This window comes from Protopterus annectens, chromosome 5.part1, assembly GCF_019279795.1.
Source record: "Protopterus annectens isolate FY-2018-M chromosome 5.part1, PAN1.0, whole genome shotgun sequence".
In the NCBI taxonomy this organism is placed as follows: Eukaryota; Metazoa; Chordata; order Ceratodontiformes; family Protopteridae; genus Protopterus; species Protopterus annectens.
In genome coordinates, this window is record NC_056736.1 from 556,916,221 (window position 1) to 556,937,066 (window position 20,846).

General features: G+C 43.0%; 1 protein-coding gene across 2 annotated transcripts in view; it reads right to left on the bottom strand.

Moving 5' to 3' along the window:
• The window catches only part of RB1 (RB transcriptional corepressor 1), a 3,440,561-nt gene that overhangs the window by 2,084,688 nt on the left and 1,335,027 nt on the right, over positions 1-20,846 (bottom strand). For both annotated transcript variants that reach the window (XM_044073175.1, XM_044073174.1), the window contains exon 10: positions 452-561. In XM_044073175.1, the coding sequence (XP_043929110.1) occupies positions 452-561 (110 nt within the window). The remainder of the gene's footprint in view (positions 1-451; positions 562-20,846) is intronic.

The following is a 20,846-nucleotide window of genomic DNA, read 5'->3' on the forward strand; positions in this document are numbered from 1 at the left end:
AAAACATGTATTTTGACTGACTGAGGAAAAAACAGGGTCATCTGTTAAATCTGAAATATTTTAAAATCATGCAAAGTATGCTGATGCCTAGAAAGCACTGACAATGGAACTGAGCTACTCACACCTATAACAGCCTTGCTGGAACTTTTTTGCAATATAGATATGGGTGGCTGTTTTAAGAGATAGGAACTCTTAAGTGAAACAGTCTGACAAGTTAGTTTATACTTACTTGAACCAGTATCTGTAATATAGCACTGAACATTTGGCAAAAAGAATATTAAATTCTGCTGCTGTGAAAACCTCAAGTGTGCTTGTGTATGTGATTTTGGGAAAGCCATTTAACATATCACTGCTTACCAGCACAGTCATCTACATGACTGGAATTTTTGACTTCTGGGTGAGTAGGTTAATAAAATTAAACTAAACTTTAAGGGAAAATTCATCACCTTACCATTCCATTTTAACAGGCAGTACTGTTTTGTCATTATCCAAAAACAATCTTGCATCAAAATCTTTGGTTTTTAGATAAAGTTCTTCATACTGTTTGGAAAGATCTTCCCCCTAAAAAAAAATATATATTAAAGTTATAAAAAAAGGATCTCAACATTCAAGTCTGTGAAACATGTTGTGTCTCAGGATTCCTCCCTTTATTAGTTACTGTTATCAGACCTTCTTATTTTCTTAGTTTATTTAGTATCTAGTTGTTCCAGAAAGCTCATGATCCTTTTAAAGGAGACATGGTAAGTAAAGTTCCATAAATATTGCAGAACACAAAAAATTGAAGAAATTCAAGGCAGATTTTTTTTTTGCTTTTGTAAAACTAAATCATGCAAGAATGAAGAGAAAACTATTTCAGAATACAGCCTGAGAATATAACAAATGTCAACAAATGATAAAGTATGGTGTAAGAACTTATCATAACAGAACTTAACATAACAGTTGATATCTTACTGATCACTCTTCCAGTATTCATCGCAGTTGGGTTTTTGTCATTGACATCTAGTGGGAACCCAAAACTTTATCTTAACAAAGGTGTACATCCAATGTATGACCTCAGCTTGTGTGCATCAGATTATAAAGGAAGGATGGATGGACATGTGAGATCTTCAGACTACCTCCAAGCCAGGGGCCTAAAGACAACTGACAGAGGAAACTAGTGAGCTAGGAGGGGCATAGCTAGAACAAGTAGAAAACTCCCCCAAGAAAGAGTGCAAGCATATGTGTGTGATCCCAAAGCAAGAGAATAGAGGGGAAGGAAGAGGAGAAGGAATACTGCAACAGTGATCAATAGAATATCTACTGTTATGCTACGTTCTTGCACAATTGTACTATCCTCCTAAATGAAGTCACTGTTGCAGTATTCATCGCAGATGGGTGATTCCCAGAGCTGAAGAGGGGTGGGGGTGGCTCACTAGTGTGAAAAAGAATAACTGTCTAAGAGACCAGAGAGAACTAATCTGGCAAAGACAGTCCTAAACCTGGAAAAGGGATACATTTTACAGTGCTTGGTGAAAGTGTGCAGAAAGGACCAAGTGGCCGCTTTCAAGATGGACCTGGCATCGACTCCTTTGTGGAAGGCCCCAGAAGAGGCAACTGCCAGAGTGGAATGTGCTTTATGACAGCAGGAGAGGGACTTACCATGTAGTAAGTAGCAGAAGGAGACAGCCTTGGGTATTCAGGGTGCAATGGTTTGCTTTGAGACTGGCTGGCTCAGCCTGGCCTCCAAGAAACAAACAGTTATCCAGTTTTTCTGATGGTCTTTGTTTTGTCCAAACAGAACCTCAGCTGCTTGTGAATGTCTAAGAAACATTCCTTCACCCTCTATTTTGAGGGTTGGGGAAGAAAGCAGGTAAGTGAATGGCTTGATTGAGGGATAGCTCATTCACAACCTTAGGCATAAAAGAAGGACTGGTCCTAAGCATCACACTGTCATCGTGGAAAATATGGAAAGGTGAAGTAGCCATGAGTGCCTGGAGATCTAACACCCTGCAAGCAGAGGTTAGAGCCAGTAGTTGGACAGTTTTCCATGTGCAGAATTTTAAGATAACCAAAGCAGCTGGCTCAAAAGGGGGTAAAGTGAGTTCTTCCAGAACAAAATTAAAATCCCATGGTGGGGTAATCCAGTTTTCTTGGAGATGCAAGATGTAGAACTCCTTCCAGGAAGAGCTTTACCTCTGTCCTGGACATAAGAGGAGGGTCTAGAGGTAAACATGCATGGATGATTGACAAATGTGCTTCAGTCGATGAGTAGGCTAACCCAGAATGCAGAAGCTTACAGTGATACTGAAATACAGTGGAAACCTCAGCTGAGAGTGGTTCCAGTTTGTGCTTGGCTGTGTATGATTTCGTAGCCTCCTGTAAAACCTGTACCACCTCCTCCAAAAATATGTATTTTAGAGATCAGAACCCAATCATTCACAGAGTGAGGCAGAGAGACTAGGTTGGGGTTTAGAAAGCAACCCTTCTGTTGGGTGACTAGGTCTGGTTGTATTGGGATTTTCCAGTGGTTTCCCTTTGATAGGTGGAACAGGATGGCGAAAAAGTTATGTACTTACCATAATGTTCCATTTGAGTTGTTTCTTTTTCATTTGTGCTCAGCATACGGGACTCAGATCCAGCACGGATCCGACTCCGCTATATACTCCAGCATCGGAGCTAAAATCCAAGCTCCTCCCCTACCAATAATGCCCCACTCCCTCCTCCACTCAAACTGAGTTTGCTACAGAAAAGCACACACCCCTCACAGCAGAAAAAAACTCAATCCCTGACCAAAAAAGGGCACTTGCACACAGACTCAGCTTGAGCCAAGAAGAAGCCTGCGCCTGCATCTGTCCAGTCCACTACACCTCCAAAAGGGCAGTGGGCAAGGAGGGAGGAAGGCTGAAGACAAATGAAAAAGCAACAACTCAGATGAAACATTATGGTAAGTACATAACCTCTTTATCTGAATTTGTTGTTTTTCCTTTGGTCTTCAACCTATGGGACAGAGTCCCTAGCTAAAATAACCTTGGAAGGCCCTCACGAAAGGATGTTCTGGAGCATGGCTGAGCCAAACGAAGCCCTGCTCCTGGAGAGAATGCCCACTTTGTAATGGGAGATAAAGGTATAGGAAGGGGACCGGGTAGCAGCTGAGCAGATATCATAAATAGGAACCCTGGAACAAAAGGCCGCAAAAGTAGATACTGACCTGGTAGAATGCACCCGGACGGGACCTGGTAGAGACAAACCGTTGGAACAATAAGCCGTAGAAATACAGCTGGAAATCCAATGAGCCAGAGTGACTTTAGAAATAGGCTTTCCCAGATGTGACTTAGAAAAAAACACAAAATTGAGCCAACTATTGAAAACTTTGGTTCTACTCAAATAAAATCACAGCTGCCTGTGAACATCCAGTAAATGTAATTTGTATTCCCCTTTGTTCTAGTAAATTCAGGGAAAAAAATGGCAAATTAATCACCTGGTCAATATTAGCTACAGAGGCCACCTTTGGTAAGAAAGATGGGTTAGTAAGAAGAGTCACTCTGTCTTTATGGAAGAGCAGATAAGGGGCGCTTTGATAGATAATGTCTGTAGCTCAGAGACCCTCATGGCCAAGGCAATAGCCACCAAGAAGGCCATCTTCCAAGATAAGAACTGTAAAGTGACAGTGGCACCTGGTTTGAATGGTGGATAAACCAGGGCCGATAAAAACAGAGTTAAATCCCAAGGAGGCGTGGGGTCCTTGATAGAAGGCAAAGAAAGAGGACCAGCATACAAGGCACCTTAAATAATATGAAATACTTTATTAAAAGTATTAGGTTCTTGGAACACAGACCGGTTTCGGCACATACAAAATTTAGAGCCTTCGTCAGTGTGTAAAATACATACAAAAAAGAACTTATATATAAATAATTCATGAGACATGTGATTAATTACATGTGTTCATTGAGACCTGGCTTAAAGAGCCCACCAAGTTTAATGATCCATTTTTTTCTCCATGGAATCAAGCAAATCATTCCAACCTAATTTGTTTTGTCTACATCTCAAGATTTTATCTATGATGGTAAAACTGAAACTGGCCTTTTGATGTATGAGGGAATGTTTGTATAAGGCATTGCTTTCTCTTTTAGCCTAATGTCACTGAGGTGCTCAGATATTCAGAGTTTCAAGGGTCTCGATGATTGACCAATATAAAATGCAGGGCAAGTACATTTGGCCAAATAAATTACCCAATCTGAAGAACAATTACCAAAGAATTTAATATTAAATACTTCAGGAGTATTCTGGCTGGTGAAGCTGGTGGTTTTGAGTAGTTTAGTGCAATAAATGCAGTGTCCACAAGGAAAACATCCAAATAGGGGGACACCTGATAATGTTGTTTGAATGGTGTTTGTGGTTTTCACTTCAAAATGTTTGAAGTGATTGAAAAAAGAGGATACATTTTTGCCTTTCCGAAAGGAAAAGGAGCATCTGTCACCAAGAATATCATAAAGTCTGGGTTCACATGTTAATATGTTCCAGTTGTGTTGCACAATATTAAGCAATGTGTTAGTGTTGCGTCCATATGTTGTGATAAGTCTAGGTGGTGCAGAATTGGATTTAGATGTTGATTTATACAGAAGCAAATCTGCCCTTTTCATCTTGTCCACAGTGTGTATAGTATGTAATAGCTGGCCCATTTTCAGGTTTCCTGTGTTTAGGGAAGGGAATATGGTTACACAGATGCACTTGAAAACATATCCTTAAGATCATCCATGGGTGGAGGAACAGCAAGTGTCTGAGGTACAGGGAGGCCTGGTCTCTGAGTATTATTTTGCCTCCCACTGAAATACCTACATCTTATGAAGGGTGCCCTCAAAGAAAACATCCATGGGGGGCAAAAACAAAGGAAATGGTGTCCTCATCAGTGCCAGATTCATACAGTGTAGCTGATGGTATCTGGCCTATACTGGCCAGTTTAACTGCTTTAGAGTTAGTGGTATCTAAAAACTAGCTTATCTAGCTAATCAGTGGGAGTGGTAAGCATTAGGTAGCCTATCTACCACAAGAGGAGTGTTTTTTGGCCCAGAAATTGTAGTTTATTGGTCGTTTGGGCAGTTTTTCCATCTCCTTCAACTTTCTGGTTTAAAAGCCCACTTTTGTGCTCGTTTCCCACCTTTCCTGTAACTAGTCTATTCCAGATACAGATTTGCTGTATCCAAGACTGTTTGTAAGCTTCTGAGTAGTGCCAAAGTTTGCTGTTCAATTTTACCCTTAGATCTGCTAGTTCTCTCCTCTCCTGCACTTTTACTAGATTAGTCTAGCACTTTACCGGACTTCTTGCAGCAATTATTGTACCACACAAAAGACCTACCAGCACTAAAAGTTCTACAAGGAAACAGCTCCAGTACTTATTATTAATTCCCACCCCTCCAGGCATATCTAAAGGTCAGTTCCCTGTGCTTTCTCATATTAACCTGGTGAACTTGGGCATCCTGAGGCAATGTAGCAAATATCTCGTACACTGACAACCCTCTCCTCTTAACCTCCCAACATTCAGACTTGCAAGAGATGCACTTGTATATCCAAATTGGAAGCCACGCACTCTCCAGCCAAGACTGGAATAGCTGGTCAAGAGGAGAAGGTCAACACTTGCACCACACCACATGGAACACATAGTCCTCCAGAACGCACACCAGTACTGCCTTCACATAAAAACACAAACCACACACACACACCTTCACGGAGGCTCTCAATAAAAATCTACCCAAACACCAGAGACCTCCAAGGCAAAAACACACACAACCATAACAACACAACACTAATCACATGGCACATAACTCTGTCAGTGTGCCACTCAACCAAAGCCCCTAAGGCAAAACAGCATGCCCAACACACTAGTCATAGCTGACTCGATAGTGAGGCACACTGATGTCCCACTCACTAATTTGAAAAAGGAGAAAGTAACAGTCAGCTGCCTGTCAGGAACCAGGATCCGCTACATAATGCTCGCACTCAGGTCCCTCAACAACAGGTACAAATATGACTCTGTCATTGTACATGTGGGTGTGAATGACCTGAGACATACCTCCCTGGACTACATGAAAAGACACATGGAGGAGCTCTTGGTTTATGTAGCCCAGGCAGATATGACCCTAGCCTGAGCAGCATCCTACCATCACCCAGAATGATACCACAGTACAAGCAGAGAATGGTTGATTTCAACAATTGGCTAAGTTTCTGGTGTCATTCTAAGGGGATCCAGTATATGTCTGCCTGGGATGATATGATTGACAGACCTCGATGCTTTGCCAGAGACGGCCTGCATCTGTCACCCCTGGGCTTCCGGATACTGGCCAAAGTTCTTGCCACCCCTATAGTGTCTTTTTTAGGCGGTGTTCCAAAGATCAAATTACCACAGTAACAGCTACAAACAAATGCAATCTAAGGGTCATGCTGCTCAATGCTAGAAGTCTAAATCTCAAAATGCACTCACTTGAAGCACTCCTTAAAATGGAGAACATCGACATTTGTGCTGAAACAGAGACCTGGTTCAAGGCAGCAGAAAGCACCCCTGCACTATCGGGCTCTAGCTCATTCCACACCTTTCGGCCCCAGAACCTGGACTGAAGATCCAAAGGTGGTGGTGTTTCCATATTCATAAAGGATGCACACATTTCCAGACTGGTAGCCCAACATAACGCATCTGAGATACGTCAGGTGCAGCTAACATTGGGTAAAACAGCAATTCAAGTCGTAACCTGCTACAGGTCCCCAACCATGTCCAAAGACTCACACTCCACACTCCTAAGCACCCTGGAGAATATTAGGGTCCAACCTAACATTCTCATACTGGGTGACTTAAAATACCCCTCCATTAATTGGCAAAACTACTCATGTACCAATACACTTGCCCAACGTTTCCTAGAATTCATTAATTCCAATGCCCTGGACCAGCTCATTCTTACCGCCACTAGAGATAGCAACATCCTTGACCTAGACATTACTAATATGGGAACTGTTGCTCCACACCAACAGTTAACTCCTCCCTGGTTAGATCCAACCACAAACTCATCACCTTGGAAATCCACATCCCTCCCAACCCCCACAAAGGTAACCACCATGAAAAAATTCTCCAAAGCTAACTTTGAGCTCCTAAAAACAGAGGTGGCTAACTTCATGGCACCCATGCAAATGGAGAATAGTTGCATGACTGCCGAATCATACACCAATGCACTGTACGAACATGTACAGAAATGCATGGATCTCACCATACCCAATAGAACCAAGATGCTCTCCTCCAAAAAAAAGGAAACCAATCTGGTGGTCCCTTGCCATAAACAAACTCGACAACAGAAGGAGGAAACTAATGCAGAATAAGGTGAAGTCCCAAGACTGGAAAAACTCCCTTATCAGCCTCAACGAAAAGTTGAGATCCCTCATCAAATCCTCTAAAGCTAGCTATGAAAACAGAATTGCAGCAGATAGTAAAGTCAACCACAAGGCCTTCTATAGTTATGTAAAGAAGCTCCACGGCAATATCCACATTTCCTCTGAGCTACTGCACAATGGTACCTCCTATACTGAGCCAACAGATATTGCCAATATACTGGCCGACAGATTCAGTGCCAACTTTACCCCACCCCAAAGGACCAATCATAATACCAGTAGATTGCCAGGCACCCAGTATTACTGCTGCACAAGTTAAAACAGCACTGTCCAAGACCAAGAATACAGCTTCTATGGGACCCGACAATATCCCTGGTGTGTTCTACATGAACTACAGAGTGAACTGGCACCTCACCTGTGTGCCCTGCTCAATCACAGCCTCACCTCAGGCTTTGTCCTTACCAAATGTCGCACTGCTACAGCCATCCTTCTCCACAAAGGAGGAGCGACTACAGACCCTAGGAACTATCACCCCATTAGCCTGATGAGTCTGATATGCAAAGCTATGGAACAGATCATCATGGATCTAATAAACAAGGATATAGGGAGTCTCCAAACTCTGGATCCCACACAGTTTGGTTTTGTGAAGGGTAGATCACGCCTGCTCAACTTGGTCGACTTCCTTGAGTCTGTCAAAAGAGCTGTGGATGAAGGCAGGGTGGTTCATACAGCCTACCTTGAGCTGACCAAGGCCTTTGATACCATTCCCCACTCAGGAATCATAGAAAAACTCACTAAGCTAGGCATCAACCCCTATATCACTAGGTGGGTTGCAAACTGGCTCACAGATAGAACCCACAGTGTGAAAGTAGCGGACTCCAAGTCAGACTGCCGACCAGTCACAAGTGAACCCACAGGGTTTGGTCCTGCTTCCTCTCTTGTTTGGTATCTACCTCTCTGAAGTCCAGACCAACACAAAGGGACTCTGGCTGACAAAGTTAGCAGACAATTGCAAGTTGGGAGCTATTACTAACTCCCCAAGTGACGTTGACATCCTACAGAAAGGCCTCACTGAGACCAGCAACTGGTGTCAGAACCATGGCCTTAAGCTCAATGCCAAAAAATGTATAGTCATACCCTTTGGGAAAAACAGTTACCATGAATTACCACATTGATGGTAGTCCACTGAACACAGAAGGTGTTATAAGAGATCTGGGAACACAGGTTGACAGCAACCTCTCTTTTGACCACCACACTGCCACTGTGGTCAGAAAGTCCTTTTATGTGGCACATCTCATTACTAAGGGTTTTGCATCCCGGAAGAAAGAGGTTATTGTCTCCTTCTACTCTTCCCTCATTAGGCCAATCATCTAGTACAATCCCCCATTTGGCATGCACCTCACTAGACACCTGCAACAACTGGAGAGGCCGCAAAAGTACCTCACAAAGAGGATCCTAGGCCTTAAACACTTGTCCTATATGGACAGACTCAAAAAACTCCCAACTATTGTCTGTCTCATATCGCCTACTTAGAGGCGATCTCTGCTTGACTTACAAATCCATGTCTGACCCAGCTCTGTTAGAAATGTTACATCTAAAGAAATCCCAGTCCCTCTGCACCACACACCCATAGACCACAATCAACAGAACATGCTGGAGGGACAGGTTCATAACCCAGAGACTTCCCATGCTAAGGAATAGACTTCCCATACATGTCAAGCAGAGCAACTCACTGGCCCTTTTCAAGACAAATCTTGATGAGTGGATGGGAAATAGAAAATTCACCTCGGGATTACTCCAGTGGCTCTACTCGACAGAGACTCTGGGAACTAAGGTCGGGTGGCACGATGCCAGGGTAATCCTATGGACTATGCTTGTAAAGGCTCCAGGGCCATTAGCCTAGTACACACCTGTGAACTTATAAGTAGGTTCCAACCTTTGCACTTGAGAAGGGGACCACAGATAGTTAAGGTCTCAACCAGCTGGAAGAGTTGCTGTGAAGAAGCCTTGCAAGTGGAAAGAACAAGGCAGTGTGTGACAGATTAAGGCAAGCTGGTTGGCACCAGTTTGATCTTTGGTGTTTTGTGCTCATGGCTTCAGAAAAAAACACATTAAAGGCCTTGAGTAATAGCCAGGCAAATGAGACCTCAGACTGGTCCCTGGGAAATGCCTCATAAACAGCATGGATGATACCACCCTTCCCTTCAGTAGTAAGCACATGAGATTCTGACACCGAGGCTTTTAAAATATCACAAGGCAGAGCAAGATCCTCTGCCTGGGAGAATACATAAAAAGCCAAAACCGAGGTGGCCTATGGCTGCTTTAGAGACCTCAGATGAAACTGACTGAAGATGCAGACATTGAAAGACCCTACCCACATCCAAAGTTCTTAGACTTGGGAAGACCCAAGTCATCCAGTAGGATGCTCTCAGTCTCCTGGCATTTCTCTCCATACTTTTTAGTGTGTTCATTCCTAGATGAAAGGTTCCCAGAGGCCTTGCCTGACTCACAGCAATTTGGAACAAGGCACACACCCCATTTTCATTGCAAAATTCAATAGGATGCCCTCGGTTTCCTGGCATTTCTTTCCATGCTTTTTGTTGGACTGTTTCTTTTTAATGAGAGGCTCCCAGCGGCCTTGCCTGACACCACAGCAGCTTGGAACAAGGTATGCACCCTATTTTTCACTGCAAACTTCTAGACAGATTTTGTACTTGTGCAGATTATTCTCAGGGTGAAACTTGGGCACGCATCTACATTGTATTCTGGGCTGAGGCAGAACAAAAAAGAGAAGAAATCTTTATGGGGGAATTTGCTTTCCGTATATTATACAATTATTCACTTTAGTGCAAATTCAGAATCATTGCCACTATCAGACAAATTTAGTAAACTGCTCTAGCAAAAAAGAAAAAACACTATGAGGTACTTAACTGGCTACTGGAAGGAGGCCAACTACTGAAATGACAACACTAGTAGCGTTCAGGTCCAGAGATACTGCATGCCACGAAAGATCTAAAGATGCCATCTGATGACAATTCTTGCCTGGAAATGAGAAGGAGAAGGCCAAATCTTGAGGAAAGTAGAGCTCTGGAAGTGAGGCTAGTCAGTTGGACTACCTGTAGGCAGATATCTCATTAAGTAAGAAATAACAGTGAATAATACATTGAATATTTCGCCAAGCTGCAAGGATTTGTCCTCTGGAAGAAAATCCTTGCTCATACAGGTTGGGCAGGCAAAAGAGAACTTTATGTCACTATTTCTACCACTGAGGCTACCTGAATGAAATAGTTGACATTATCTAGGAGTTTGCACATTTCCCTTACTAACATGGTAAGGGTAAATATAATCACCTGCATCATGAGGTGAGTTATATTGGTACTAATCATTTGGCTAACACTCCTAGCACTGCAGAAAATCCACACTGACAGAGAGATAGAAAGCAAACTCCACAAAACTACTGACAAAATTAAAATTTATGTACTTACCATAATTAGGCATCTGTGTTGCCTATTTTCATTCTTCCGCAATGAATGAGTTACAAATCCTATCCTCTGATCCAACTCCGCCACATACTTTTGACTTTGGATTTACCTCTTGAGCTCCTCCCTCTACCCATAATGCCCTAGTCCATCCTCAAAACCTCAGATAGAGTTTGTTGTCATAAGAGTCCCACAATTTAGATAAAGAAAAAAAAGAATAAGGTTCAAACCCGGAACTCTAAGTTCCACTAAGTAAACCAACAGCTTCCTTCAAAAGGTGTTAGGAAGGGGGTGGATGAGGGGAGTTGAGGAAAAAATGAAAATGGGCAACACATATGTCTAGTTATGGTGAGTACATAACTTTTAAATCTGATGTTGTTCTTTTCATTCTTCCTCAAATGTGACAAAGTCCCCAGCTACATAAATCTTGGGAGGGCCTCAGGGAAAGGATACTCTGGAGAACTGCTGAGCCAAAGGCAGTTCTGCTTCTGGATATTAGATCCAATTTGTAATAAGTAACAAAGGTATGAGCATTAGACCACACGGATGTTGTGCAAATGTCATCAACAGAAGTTCTTGACCAAAAGACAGATGAAGTAGCCACAGATTTAGTTGCATGGACTTTAGGAGGTCTTGGTAAGGAAATGCATTTTTGAGAATAGATCCAAGAAATACAATCAGTTATCCATTTAGCCAATGTAACTTTAGAAACTGAATAACACACTAGATTTGATGAAAAGGATACAGACAATTGATCTGATTTTCTAATTTGTTTCAGTCTGTCTAAATAAAATTGTAATTGCCTGTACACATCCAGGAGATGTAGCATATATTCTCCTTTGTTTGAAAAATGTGGAAAGAGAGCTGATAAATGAATGAATTGGTAAATGTTAGATTCCGAAGCCACTTTAGGTAAAAAAGGAAGGATTTGTTAGTAAAGTTATTCTATCTTCATGAAAAACTAATGTAGGGAGTCTGATGAAAGAGCCTGGAGTTCAGAAATTCTTTTTGCAGAAGTGATGGCTACTAAAAGGGCTGTTTTCCATGACATGAATGTTAAATCATTTTTGCTGAAAGTTTAAAGGGTCCCGGAGTCACACCTTGCAGCACCACAGTTAGATCCCAGGGTGCTGAAGGATCCTTTACTGGAGGTCTAAGGAGAAAAGTGCCTTTCAGAAAAGCTTTACATAACTTGGAAGACGCCAAAGAATAATTTTTGTCACCTATATGAAAATTCTGAAATGGCTGACAGTTGTAGTTTAACTGTGGAAAAACTTGCTCCTTCTTTGAAAAGTGTAGCCAGGAAATCAAGGACACTGGGACAGAAAAATGATCAACTTTATTTTGGGATCCCCACAAAGAAAATATTTTCCATTTGCTCTTGTAAACCTTCTTGATAAATGCTTTTTGCAAGGATAATAGAACAGCATGTAAAGGGGAAGAAAGCCTGGGCTGTCTGGCTATTACTGGAACTGGCGAAACCATGCAGTTAATTTGAGGGCTGGGATATTGGGATGACTCATTTCTGAGGGGTGTGAGAGGAAATCTGAAGCTAGGTCCAGTATCCAGGGAGGATGAAGATGAGACCAAAGGAAGAGGAACCACACCTGTCAAGGTCAACAGGGACAAATGAGGATGATTGAGCTCTTCAACCGGATTGCTTTCTGAAGGAATTTGGGAATCAAAGAAAGTGGGGGATAAGCGAAAAGGAGACTGGATGGCCAAACGTAGACTACAGCATCTCTCTGTGACTCCCTGTGAGGGGGGATCAGGGCAAAATACCTGCTGCATTTGTTGTGGGGGTACACAAAGGGGTCGCACCAAGGTTGGCCCCAACGACGGAAAATTTCCTCTGCCATTGATTGAGAGACCACTCGTGAGGCATCAGAATGTACCTGTTGAGTATCTGCTAGAATGCTGGTTTTCCTTGGAATGTATGTTGCAGCTAGAAAGTGGTTCGTGGAGACTGCCCACTGCCACACTCTCATAGCCTCCTGGCAGACAGGGTAAGATCAGGTTCCCCTTGTTTGTTGATGTACCAGACTACAGACATGCTGCAGGTCTGAATCGCTATAGTCCCTAGAAGAACAGCATCTTGAAATGCCTGCACCGCTAATGGGACTGCTCTCATCTCCAGGACATTGACATCCAAATTGGTCTCTTGGGGGGACCACAAAACTTGGACCATCCTTCCCAAGATATCCCCCCACTCCAATTGGGAGGCTCCCATTGTCACCATGGCCATTGGGGGTGGTAAAAATAAAGGATCAGCCCAGATAAATATCAATCAGCTGGTTCCACCACTGGATGTGCTGCTTGCAAATCAGTGTAACCTTGACTGGAAAAGGTACAAGCTGTCGAAGAATAGACCATTGAACAGCTAGAGTCCATTGAAGAACATACATATAGTAAGGTGCTAAAGAAAGTAGGACTATTGGTGATGTCATAGACCCCAATGCTTGAAGTATGAATCTGTCTGGAGGAGATGGATGGGGAAATCTGATGAACCTGGAACATGAGTGTGTCTATGTGATCAGTTGGTAACGATGCAATTTTTGTTGTCATGTTCAGATGTGTGCCGATTAACTCCAGGCTCTGTACTGGTGACAGATGTGACTTAGCGTAATCGACTGTTATTCCTACTGAATCTGTAGCAAACAGGACTGTAGAAAGAGATGCACAGAGGGGGTGGTGAGGAGCCAGTTGTCTAGATATGAAAACACTCAGAATCCTTTTAGTCTCAAGTGAACTACTGCCACTGCCATACATTTCATGAACATCCTGGGGGCTGTGGTGAGTCCACTCTGAATTGGCAATGACTGGCTCCCAGCCAAACGTGTAAATATTTTCAAGAGTTCCATGCATCCTGAAGATCTGTAGAGCACATCCAATCATACTAGCAAAGAAATGAAAGAATGGACTGGACCATGACCATTCAGACCTTTTGACTTTTTCACATATTAATTCACTTTGCTCAGATCCAAAATTGGTCTCAGTTCCCCTGTATTTTTGGACAGTAAAAAAAGGTGAAAAAATTCTAAATCCTATTTGGATGTGTGGGACCTGCTGGATGATTCTCTTGTCTAGCAGCTTTTGAATTTCTTGGGCTGCTGTCGTCCTTCAATTGGGTGGATCATTGGGAAGCTTTTATCTTTTGTAGACTGGTTGTTGGGAAAATGGTATGAAATAACCTATGTATATTATCTTAAGCACCCGTGTATCTTTTGTTACAGAAGGTCAGGTGTTCAGATGCAAGGATAATGGTCTCCCGACTGTCTCCAGAGGTGGGCAGTTGGGCAGCATTTCAGGAGCACTGATAGGGTCTATCCTGAAAAGAATCATGGAAAAGTACAGTTGTGTACACATTTACCATAAAAATGTAGATGTTCGAGTATATTCACTGCTGCAGTCATCACATTTGGGTTATCTGCCTGCAGGCAGCCCTCAGCTGGCCTGAATACCAGAGTCTTCGGATTTCTGCGTTGGATGCTGTCGCTTCTTCCATGACGTCAAGTCGTCAGGGGTATAAAACCTGCAGCCGATGCCATTACATCAGTTTTTCTTGCCCCAGATGTCAGGTGCTCCCATAATAGGAAGCAATTATACGGAATGGTACACCCCCATCAAAAAGCAAATACACATGAATAAATAAATATATATATATATATATATATATATATATATATATATATATATATACACACACACACACACACACACACACACACACACACACACACACACACACACACATATACACACCAAACAAGAAGGAAAGGTAGAGCTAAGAGAAGTCAGGGGGCTGGAGGGAGGGTAACCAGGACTGCAACAGTGAATACACTTGAACATCTACATTTATGGTAAGTGTACACAACTGTACTATGTTCTTCATGTTTCACTGTTGCAGTCATCACATTTGTGTTGATTCCCAAAGCTAAGGAATGGAGGAGGTAGTTAAAGAGCATTAGGGCCAGCTATTAAGCCCTGCAAGACTGCTGTGGCAAATCCAGCTCTGGATTTAGAAACGTTAGGCAGGCGGTAATGCTTGGTGAAGGTGTGTACAGAGCTCCAGGTAACAGCTTCCAGGATGTCCCCTGGTAGGGGCTCCTTTGAGAAATGCCGTAGAGGTAGATACAGCCCTGATGGAATGTGATCTTAACCCCTGTGGGACAGGTTTTCCATGGTGCTTGTAGCAGAAATGAATGCAATGGGCTATCCATTTAGAAATGGTTAGCTTTGAAATGGCCTTCCCCTCTGCCCCTGCAGCAAAGCCAATCAGCAGCTGGTCAGATTTTCTGAGAGGCTTAGTCCTGTCCAAACAGAATCTAAGTTGTCTGTGCACGTCCAGAGAGTGCAGCATCCGTTCCCCTTTGTTTTGTGGATTAGGGAAAAAAAGTAGGCAAATGAATGGACTGGTTTAGGGTCATACTAGACACCACCTTGGGCATAAAGGAAGGATTAGTCCTGAGGGAAACCCTGTCTGCATGGAAGATAATGAAGGGTTCCACTGCCATGAGGGCTTGTAATTCAGACACTCTTCTTGCTGAAGTGATGGCTAGAAGTAAGGCTGTTTTCCAAGAAAGGAATTTCAACTCTGCTGTTGCAGCTGGCTCAAAGGGGGGGGGGGGAGCTTTTCCAATATAAAGTTAAGGTCCCAGGCTGGAGTGGGAGGCCTCCTGGGGGGTCTTAAAGTTTTGGCCCCTCTAAGGAATTGTTTTAGCAAAGGGTGAGAGAAGAGGGGTGGCTCAGTATTATAATGTGCTGAAATGGCAGAGGCATGAATCTTAATTGACAAGAAAGATGGGCCCTTGTGGAGCACTTCTGTTAAGTACTCTAGAATATGAGGTAAGCTGGGCACCATTGTGCCCATCCCCTGAGCCTGGCTCCAGGAACAGTATCTTTTCCACATTATTTTCTGTGAACTTCTTCAGAAACGAAGACAACAAGCCCCCTCATGCTTGTGTCTTTTATACAATACATACAGGAAATGATGTCATCGATTAACTTTTTCTATCAACAGTAAAAACTGTTTAAAACATTAAATAAATGCAGATGATACTTTAAATGTTGTTATACTCTTAACTGTACATTGTATTTTGTGTATTCTCACTTTTTATCTGCTTGTTTAGAAAAGTCAGATAAAAACTATGTTCAAACCAGACACATAAAAGTGCAAAATGAAAGAAGTACTAACTTTTTTATCATTCTTTTTACATAAAAATATCATACTTTTTAAAAAAAACACTCTATGATCTACGATAATGTAAAGAACATTCAATACACAACACTTGTTAAATCCATATCTGATTTCATATACTTAAAAAATATATAAATCTAAATATTGATATGCAAAATGCAAAATTCATTGTCAGACAACTCCATCATGTCATTGCAAAATGTCACATATAAAACTATCTATTAATCAAGCGTATGTAGAGAGGTACACTTTGGTAGATATAGGGTTCACCATATCAGATAGTTTAGTAGAGTATAGGTGAGCGTGGATGTGTCAACATACGCTTGATTAATAGACATGTTTTTTGTTGTTTTATACATATTTACACAATTCAAACAAACATTGTGGACAAGTGTATGGGTAGTTGCACAAGAGAAGTTGAATAAGATAGATTTTTTAAAAAATTTGGGCGAATTACACATGCATTAGATCTGTTTCTGACAAACGCAAACAGTGCGTTTTATATGTGACATTTTGCAATGACATGATGGAGTTGTCTGACAATGAATTTTGCATTTTGCATATCAATATTTAGATTTATATATTTTTTAAGTATATGAAATCAGATATGGATTTAACAAGTGTTGTGTATTGAATGTTCTTTACATTATCATAGATCATAGAGTGTTTTTTTAAAAAGTATGATATTTTTATGTAAAAAGAATGATAAAAAAGTTAGTACTTCTTTCATTTTGCACTTTATGTGTCTGGTTTGAACATAGTTTTTATCTGACTTTTCTAAACAAGCAGATAAAAAGTGAGAATACACAAAATACAATGTACAGTTAAGAGTATAACAACATTTAAAGTATCATCTGCATTTATTTAATGTTTTAAGCAGTTTTTACTGTTGATAGAAAAAGTTAATCGATGACATCATTTCCTGTATGTATTGTATAAAAGACACAAGCATGAGGGGGCTTGTTGTCTTTGTTTCTGAAGAAGTTCACGGAAAATAAAGTGAAAGAAAGCGCTAGTTTTTATTGCCTCTATTGTGGACTATTCTACATCTATTGTCCTTTCAAGTTTTCAAGTTTGTTTTTCGGCTCTGTCGAAAGCTTGCACGTAGTATCTTTTCCACGTTTCAGCATAGGATTTTCGGGTGCTAGGCCTCCTTGCCTCCAGAATGACATCCCACACCTGCTTACTGAGGGATGCTAGAGGAGAGCTCATGGAATTAGCCAGGCTGCAAGGTTCAGGGTTTGAAGCTGAGGGCACAGAATCTGGCCCGCCTGCTGGGACAGCAGGGAAGGGGTCTGAGGCAGGTGCCATGGGTGCATCAGTGTCAGACTGCACAAGAGGGGGTACCAGTGCTAGTGTAGCCAGTCTGGTGCAATCAGTACTGTTCTTGGCTTGTCCTGTTTGATCTTTAGTAGAACCTTTGAGAGGAGAGGCAAAGGGGGAAAGGCATAAACCAAGAGGCTTTCCCAAGTAAAAGACAGGGCATCCCCTTTCCAAGCTTGACTGGGGGGAGTTCTGGTGCAGAATGTGTTCAATTGGTAGTTCTGAAGACAGGCAAACAGGTCTACCTCTGGGGTCCCCCATTTGTTCCTCAAGAGGTTGAATATTTTGGGTTCTAGTTTCTAGGTCCAGGATAGGATGCCAGGAGTTTTCTTTTCTGGGTACCAGAAAAAGTCTTGAATAAAAACCTTGCCCCCTTAGTTCTGCTGGGACAGGATGAATATAGCCCTGATACTGAGAAGAGAGAGAACCTGCTGTTGGGCCTCTGCCCATTGATTTGGGGGGAGGTCTGGCCAACCATTTGGGGTTGGTAGTGTGTGGAAGTGGAATCTGTACCCTCAAGGAAATTATATTCAAAACCCATTTGTCCTGGGTAATGAGTTCCCAGATTTTTGCATGCAGGGCGAGCTTTCCTCCTAAGGGAGCAAGTAGTTGAACAGGGCTTGGAAGGGTTAAGGTTAAGTCATTGTGCCATTTTTCCATTGGGGGGGGTGGCTTACTACTCCCTGCTTTGGAAGTGGGAGCCCCCTCACTGCTTAGATCTGTGCGTAGCCTGAGACTGAAGTCTTGGTGGTCTTCTGTTCCTGGGTTTGGACTGAGAACGCCTGAAAGGGATTGAAAAGGACCAGTTCTTTTAAGGACAATGCCTACTGAATCTGGGAGGCTATCCTTGTAGAAAATCTTTAAGAGTTTGCATTGATTTAGCTTTTTCCTCCATCCTTTTGAGAACGTCCTCTGCTTTGTTGCCAAAAAGACGGTCTTGGTTTAAGGGTGCATCCAGTAATTTAGCTTTAACATGCTCTGGCAAGTTTTGTTCCTTAATCTAAACATGCCTTCTAAGTACAGACCCAGTGACAGCAGCCCTGCAAGATGCTTCTAAAGCATCAAAACCACATTGCAAAGTATGTTTACCAACTTGTTCTGCAAATGCATTAAATCTTGCAAGTCTTTGTGTTCAGCACAGTCAGGAATCATCATAATTTTCTGTTTAGGTAGTCCCATAATATGCTGCTGATACTTTAACATATGAAAATGGCAATTTAAAGCCCTAATGGCCAAAGTAGCAGAAGTGTATACCTTCTTACCACATCTGTCTAAGGCTCTAGAATCTCTATCAGAAGGGGTACGATTTTTGGCAGCAGTAGCCTTAAGGCCTTTTAGTCCTTGGGAAATGGTCTCTGGATCCACAGTAGGATTCTTGAAGAGGAATGTGTTAGAGTCAGGTACTCTCTAGTACCTCTCAGGTTTTCTGGGAGCTGGAGGTAAAGTGTCTGGGGTAAGGCTTGATTCCAAGAAAACATCATCTACAATAGCCAGAACAGGAGGGATAGCTAGCGGCCTGTGTTGAGGCAGGAGTAAGAATTCCCCAAGTCTCTTTTTGGACTCAGAATATCAATGGGAAGGGTGGAAATGCATAAAGGAGACCCGGGGGCCAATCATGTAAAAGTGCATCTCTCGAGGGATGACCGGGTGGTGGTATCAGGGCAAAGTAGCATCTGCATTTTGAATTGATGTGGCTGGCAAAGAGGTCTCAGCAAGGCTGGCCTCATTTGTGGAAAATCAACTCCGCAACCTGTTGTTTGAGAGACCACTCATGAGGGAGCAATATCGCCCTGCTTAGCTTGTCCGCTATCACGTTGGATTTCCCCGGGATGTGCGTTGCTAACAGAAAATGCTGGGACAACACAGCCCATTGCCAGACCCTGAGGGCTTCTCGATAAAGGGGGCAAGACTTGGTTCCGCCTTGCTTGTTCAAGTACCAGACTACTGACATGTTGTCTGTCTGAATTGCAATAGTTCCTAGAGGGAGAGAGTCCTGAAAGTACTGCAACGCCAGAAGTACCGCTCTCAGCTCTAGAACACTGATGTGCAGATATGATTCTTGCTCTGTCCATGTGCCTTGGGCAGTCTTTCCCTGAAAATGCCCCCCCACCCTATCAGGGAAGCGTCCGTGGTCACAGTGGCTACTGGGGGGGGGGGCAAAGGGTCTTCCGATTGTGACATGAAGAGATGTCAACCACCACCGAAGGTCTCTCTGCAAGAATCCGTGATAAGAATCATGTGGTGCATTGGTAGTTTCTGGTACGATCAGAGGAGGAGCCATTGAAGAATTTGCATATGCATCCTTGCGAGTGGTATAGCCAGGATTGCTGCCGCCATCAAACCTAGCACTTTCAAGACCTCTGCTGCTGTAGCTTTGTTCTTTTACACCAGTGAGCTGACGTGTTGGTGGAGAAGTGAGACTCTTTCGATAGGAAGACAGAGTGGTAGTTGAGGTATCTAACTCTGCTCCTATAAAAACGGTATGCTGTGATGGCGATAAGGCAGACTTTTCGAAGTTGATTGTAATGCCTAATTGATGGCAGAGTGTATTGTGCTGCCTGAGTCAATTGATGCCTGGTGGTAGCGGTGAGGAGCCAATCGTCCAGGTATGGAAACACCTGGAATCCTAGACATCTCAGTTGAGCTGTGACCACTGCCATGCATTTGGTGAACACTCTGGGGGCTGTAGTGAGGCCAAAGGGCAGGGCTCGAAACTGGTAATGATTGGCTCCCAGCCAGAAATGCAGATTATCTCTGGAGCGTCTGTTCATCTTTATGTGATAGTACGCATCCTTGAGATCTATGGAGCACATCCTAGGAAGGGAAGAATGGACTGAAGAGTGACCATTCAGAACTTCTCTTTATTTACAAACTGATTGAGTCTGCTGAGGTCCAAGATAGGTCTCCAGTCCCCTGTTTTCGTTGGTACCAAAAAGAATCTTGAGTAAGTTCCAAATCCAACTTGGTCTGCTGGGACTGGTTGGATGACTCTTTTTCTAGCAATCTGTGGACCTCTACGATTGCTTGTTCCCTGAGATTGGGTGGAACATCTGGGATTCTGTTTAGAGGATTGGGAGGGGAAGAGAACAGTATGAAATATCCTCTGGAAATGATGCTTTGTACCCATGTATCTGATGTTATGTTTAGCCAGGCTTCTGGGTACAAAGACAAGCGACCCCCGACTGCCTCCAGAGCCGAACAGTCGGGCCCCCTTTCAGGGGCGCTGGTAGGGCTGACCGGAGAACTGACCCCTGTCACCCTGCTGTTGCGGACCAGTTCTGCCGCGGGGGCAGCGTCTTCCGTTATAACCCCTTCCTGTGCCTCTAGAGGGGGTTTCCCCACGTGTGTCCTGAAAGGCTCCCTGTGCTTTTCGGAACCACATTTTCCCACCCCTAGGACCCTTGGGGTAGGGCCGAGTAGGGGTAGAAAAACGGACTCCAACGGCAGATAAGGTCTTGCCTTCCTGCTCATACCTGGTTAAAGTTTCCTTTACTTTAGGC